This window comes from Stigmatopora nigra, chromosome 6 (genome assembly GCF_051989575.1).
Source record: "Stigmatopora nigra isolate UIUO_SnigA chromosome 6, RoL_Snig_1.1, whole genome shotgun sequence".
Classification (NCBI taxonomy): domain Eukaryota; kingdom Metazoa; phylum Chordata; class Actinopteri; order Syngnathiformes; family Syngnathidae; genus Stigmatopora; species Stigmatopora nigra.
Genome location: NC_135513.1, coordinates 12317986 through 12323985, shown reverse-complemented (window position 1 = coordinate 12323985; position 6000 = coordinate 12317986). Strand labels below are relative to the sequence as shown.

General features: G+C 39.1%; 1 protein-coding gene across 1 annotated transcript; it reads left to right on the top strand.

Moving 5' to 3' along the window:
* The first annotated feature begins 1998 nt into the window (after positions 1-1998).
* On the top strand, positions 1999-5969 carry fgg (fibrinogen gamma chain). The gene is made up of 9 exons (XM_077718517.1): positions 1999-2158; positions 2637-2705; positions 3020-3206; positions 3362-3446; positions 3935-4065; positions 4211-4344; positions 5043-5227; positions 5309-5586; positions 5763-5969. Exons 1-9 carry the CDS (start codon positions 2057-2059, stop codon positions 5939-5941), a joined length of 1350 nt encoding a protein of 449 aa, XP_077574643.1. The 5' UTR covers positions 1999-2056; the 3' UTR covers positions 5942-5969.
* Positions 5970-6000: the final 31 nt, after the last annotated feature.

Below are 6000 nucleotides of genomic sequence, written 5' to 3'. Positions count from 1 at the left end.
GGAGATTTAGCTTAGCTTAGCATAGCTTAGCGTCCACGACCGACGCTTGAACCCGTAAACGCACGGCGACCTTTGTCTCGCTCGTGTTCGCGGATTCCACCATTGTTTTTCGGTGGCATTGCGAGGAAGCCATGCAAATTGTAATGCAAATCACCCTTAAAACCAGCAGAAAGTCAAACTAAATCAATTTTAAGTGACCCCTAACAACCTTGCTACTGTAAGGAAGCGACCAACAAAAATGGAGTGACCTTAAAATCCTCCGAAAGTCAACCATATAGCAACAAGAAGTGACCCAGAATGTCAAGGAGGCGAAAATACCGCAAAAAGAATAGCAAGAGATCGCTAGAAAGCCTAGTTTTTTATTTATTTTTTGCTTGCACGGCATGGTTGCTGAACGGCCCAAGCTTTGCCGTCCATTTGTCAGATTCCAAATTTGTTTAGTCCATTCGGCGTCACGAATGTTTGAGTCGAGGGTTCAGCCAAAAGTGAACAAACGAACGCCATTCCGCCCAGACGCTCACCATCTGCGTGCTGACAAACAGTTCGGTTCATGCTCGGGTCACTCACTCGCCCGTTCTTCTTTGGGTTGACTTGGGGATATGTATTTACCCGCCATCTTTACCCCTTTTTTAATGAATGACATCACTTTGGACAGTTATTTGACCTTTAACCCTTTATATGTTGTTCTTTAAAATAGCTTTAATACAGTGGTAAGTCGAGTAAGAAAATATTTGACTCGTTTAGGAGTAGTTACTTCAAAATATTACTCTTCGGGTCAAAGTAGTCGTACCAAAAATCCCTTAAATTCAAGTAAATAAGTACTAAGTGTAAAGTCTACTCAACCACTTGTATATTCTCGCATATAAGCCGTATTTGTAACTAAAAAAAATCATGGCGTTGCCCCTACACTTTTTGCAGTATATGTTGGCAAAATAATATTTACTATTTATTGGTTGTTTTCTGTTTTGAATATGGGGCTGATATGCAAAAAAATATGGTATATTTGATTTATTTATATAGTTTTTATCTTATCACATGACCATATTATCCCCCCTTCAAAAAAAACTGAAAAGAAAAGAAATATCACACTTTGGCATCCCCCATAGCATCAGTGCCCACTAGCGGGCAAATATGTTCTATCATGAAATGAAACAACAAATCAACTTTTTGTTGAAAATCAAAATTTTAGATATTCTTTGCTATTTTCCTCTTTAGTATTTTTTCATCTTATTCCTAAAAATTGACAGAAAATATTGAGTTTTAATGTTTTTAAAAAATGTTAGGCAACACTGGATTTAAAAAAAAACGACATTCACCCAAAATTAAAAGGAAAGGGCCCATAAAGTGAGCCAAAAATCCTCCCAAATCAAAAGAAAATGACCTTAAATTAACTCATTGGCCTCTATTGACGGCCAATCGGTGAGCTGTGTTTCCTAAATAATATCGTACAGTGAGCTAGCCAACTTTTATGTCAACAACATTACGTCTTTTCTCAACAAATGGCCTTTTTTTTAATTTCATTCTTATCATTTTGTACTCCAAAAGACTCATTTTTGGCCCCGCCCACTACATGCAACGCAACCCACGCGAAGGTCAACAAAGCTCGCCGCATTAGTACTGGGCGTCCCAAACGCGACCTTTGGCCTTCCGGGCAGTTCAGAAAAAAACTTTGGTTTTATTTGGTAAAGTTTAAGAAAAAATAGCAGAAAAGGTTTGCAGGTCGCTTCCTTGTCGTTTTTTCCTCTTTCAATATTATAGTTCAGATAAATTTGGATTCTTGATTGAATAACTACTTATATAATATATATGCTTTATATAGACTGTAAAATGAACATGTTGGATTTTGGAGTGTTGATACAAAATTGTTGTTGTTTTTTTTTTTTTTTAGTATGGCGGCTTGGAAAGGTGATGACAAAATCTATTTTTCAATCACGAAAGAACATCTTGGAAATGATGCCAGTGGCTGTTTGCCTTTGAACGCCGCGCTGACGCAGGGAGGGCAAAAGGGAGGACCGGCTCGTCCCTCGCCAGATAAATAGCCATCGCAGGGCGCTACATGAACTTTTTCACTATTGGCACACTGGACAAAAAGGACAAAATGGCTTCACCGCCAGTGACCTACGCTGGACTCTTGCTTCTCTTCTCCTATGCTTCAGCCGTAAGTCCTGACAAAAAAAAATTAACCGTTTTTGATCTTTAATTTTTGTGGATTTAAAAATTGTGGAAAAATACAGAATCCAAAAAAAAAATTGGCATTTGGTCTTGAAAAAACATGAAAAGATAAAAATTGCTACCTTTTCATCCAAAATGTTGACTTTTTGGAGAATTTTTTTGTTACGTTTTTGGTTGTTTGTTTTGTTTTCCTTTTTCTATATCCAAAATCTGCAATGACAAAAATAACATCAAGAAAATAAAACCTGTTAAACCTGAGGGAGAAAAAAAAACACATCTGCAAAAAAATATGCACCAAAAAAGTGTAAATTTGCAACCCTCAAAACAATGTTACTTTATCATCCAAAATATATATTTTTCAATTCACAAAACAACCCCCAAAATGTAATTTCTGAAAGTTCTTCTATATTTCTTTTCATGCAAAAAAAATAACATCAATTGTTATTATTTTTTTGGGTGAGTAGCAAATCCGAGGCGACAACATCGCCGTCCAAAGCGACAGCAGCATGACTTGCCACAAGAACGACGGCTTTGTGAGTATACATCCATAACCAATCATATTTAAAAGATGTTACCATTTGGAAAACAAAAAAAAGTGGAAAGCCTACCAAAAAAACTAACATTGTGTCTATGTTAACTCATTGGCTTCCATTGACATTCAGCTTAAATTTAGGAGCATTTAAAGGTCGCTTTCTGTTCATTTGGAGTCACTTCCAAGACACTACATCTTTAGTAACTCAATCTAAATAAGAAGTTACCATAAATAAACAGGAAGCAACCAAGGACGAGACATAAAATGCTAATAATTAGCTGTTTTTTATGTTGTTTTTTTTTTGCTGTCCGGCAGGGCAAGTACTGTCCCACCATGTGCGGCGTGGCCGACTACATGCAACGCTACATGTCGGCGGCCGACGACGGACTGGACGCTCTACAGAGGGAGCTGGACACCATCACCAACCTGACGAAGAGAGCTGAGGAAAGCGTCGTCTACATGAAAGACAGCCTTCAAACCGTCAACAAAAACGTCCAGTCCGGTAACTCTTTCTTTTTTTCACACATCTACATCGTTTTAGAATTTCACTTCGTAACGTGAAAAACACAAAAAAATATGTAAGGTGGAGGAGACTGCATTGTAGTATTGTGACTTATTTAAAACTTGGAATATATATATATTTTTGTACTTTTGTAGACATCTTCTTTACAAGGTCTTCCAGTATGCTGGATGACATCATCCGTTTTGAGAGGACCATCATTGAACAGGAGAAGGAGATATTGTAAGTTGACCATTTTCATATACAATATTCATACATGTAATCCCTAACTTTTCACATTTGACAGTACGACGTAATATAGCACTGTTTTTAAAACCGTGGCTCATTTCTTGTTCATTTTGAGTCACTTTCTGTTGAATTAGGGCAACCCAATACACATGTAATACTTTTATAGTCGAACCTCTACTTACGAATGCTTCTAGATACCAAAAATTCAGATTATGAAGTCCTTTACAAATGACCGTCCTAACATACAAAAACAAGATCCAACTTACGAAATCCACCAAAACGTCCGTTATTTTATTTTCAAATTGTCCTAGGAACGTTTCGGCTATTATTCCTGGGTTGCTTCCCGTTTAATTTTCTGTCATTTTTTGATGATTTTGGGACATTTAAAAAGCTATTCATCCTAATACACAAAAAAAATGTTTAAAATCACGAATTAATGATCATGTTTGAATTTTATTTTTTATTTTTTTTGATGGATCTAGCGAACTGGAAGACGCGCTGTCGTCCAACGAGAGGCGAATGGCGGACTTGAAGCTTCTCGCCATCCAATTACAGAAGACGTGTGACGAGCCTTGCAAGGACTCGGTGGGAATTGAGCCCACCACTGGAACCGGTACGAAAAAGAAAAAAAAACGACCTTTAGATTGTTGCCCAACATGTGGCCCCCTTTAGTCAAAGGCCGACAAAATCAATATGTTAACTCAGTCAAAGGTAAACATTTGGAACTTGCCGTGTCTTTTTTTTCCCGTTTGTGCCAGATTGCCAGGATATCGCCAACAAAGGCGCCACCGTCAACGGCCTTTACTACGTCAAACCGGCCCAAGCCAGCCAACAGTTCTTGGTCTACTGTGAAATTGACAGCTTCGGCCGAGGCTTCACCGTCCTCCAGAGGGTACGGAAAAAAAAAGTACTTTTAAGTATCGCAACCACTCATGACAGAGGTTGCTAGTAAATGCCTTTTGTTTACCTGTACTTTCACCATGGTATACGTAATACATGGACAGTCGTACTTTTACTTATGAATCCCTCTAGGTACAAAATTTCAGGTTAGAAATGAGCGTTTCTACTTACAAAAAAAGATCCAACTTACAAAATCCCCCAAAACATGAATGCCTTTCTTGTATTGGTTATTTTATTTTGAAAATGTCCCGATTATATTGCAGCCTGCTTTACTTCTAATTGGAGCCTCAATTCATTTTAATACATAAATTTATCATTTTCTTATCATTTTATTTAATCTGTATCTTTTTCTCACATTTTTCATACAAAAGTGGGACACTTTCACCATTTTTAAAGGAATTAGTTGGTATTTTTTTAACCCGTTAATATTGTGGCCTGCTTTACTCCCAATTGGAGCCTCAATTCATTTTAATACATAAATTAGTCATTTTCCTATCATTTTCTTTCATTTTTGTCACATTTTTCATACAAAAGTGGGACACTTTCACCATATTTAAAGGCATTAGTTGGTAATTTGTTCTTTTTTTTCTTCGCATCGTGGAACAAATGACAGATTTTACATATAAAGTACTGCTCTGCTTACAAGAAATCCAAATTACTAAAAATTCTACAACCCATATTTTTTTTTAGAGGCGGGATGGTAGCGTGGACTTCCACAAAGACTGGATCCAATACAAGGAAGGCTTCGGCTACCTCTCCCCCGACGACAGTACCGAGTTTTGGCTTGGAAACGAGAAAATTCACCAACTCTCTGTTAGCAGCAACATACCCATGGTGCTGAGGGTCGAGCTGACGGATTGGGACGGCAACAAACGGTACTTTCTTCCCAAATCGCCAGCCCTTATTCCAATTAAGCATTCGATACAGAGCTAACACTAACATGGCCACCATTTCAGCCACGCCGACTACGCCATGTTCCGCGTGGGACCCGAGGCCGATATGTACCGACTAACCTACGGCTACTACTTTGGCGGTGACGCCGGCGACGCTTTCGACGGTTTCGACTTTGGCGACGACCCCAGCGACAAGTACTTCACTTCGCACAACGGGATGCAGTTCAGCACCTTCGACAAGGACAACGACAAGTACGACGGAAATTGCGCCCAGCAGGACGGCTCTGGTTGGTGGATGAACCGTTGCCACGCCGCTCATTTGAACGGGAAATACTACACGGGTGAGCTAACGCATTTTGACGACTTGAAAAGTTGTTTCCTGTTGATTTGGGGGGTTTTATGGGTCACTTGCTGTTCAAGTGACCTGTAAATTCCCTAAAATGAACTGGATTTGATGCGTAAATGGGCCTTTGATGCTATTTCTGTTTGATTTTCCGCCACTTGTCGTCGATTTCAGGCGGGCGCTACACGGAGAAAGATGCCGGAGAATTTGGCTTTGACAATGGTGTTATCTGGGTGACGTGGCACAACCGCTGGTACTCCCTGAAAGAAACCTCCATGAAGATCATCCCCATCACTCGCATTGCGGCAGGTGGCGGGCAACAGGGTGTTAAGCAATTTGGTGGCCTGATTTGAAAGGGAATAAAATTTTCTTTTTGACATGTTTTAGTGCACCAATACTTGGTTTTAGCTCA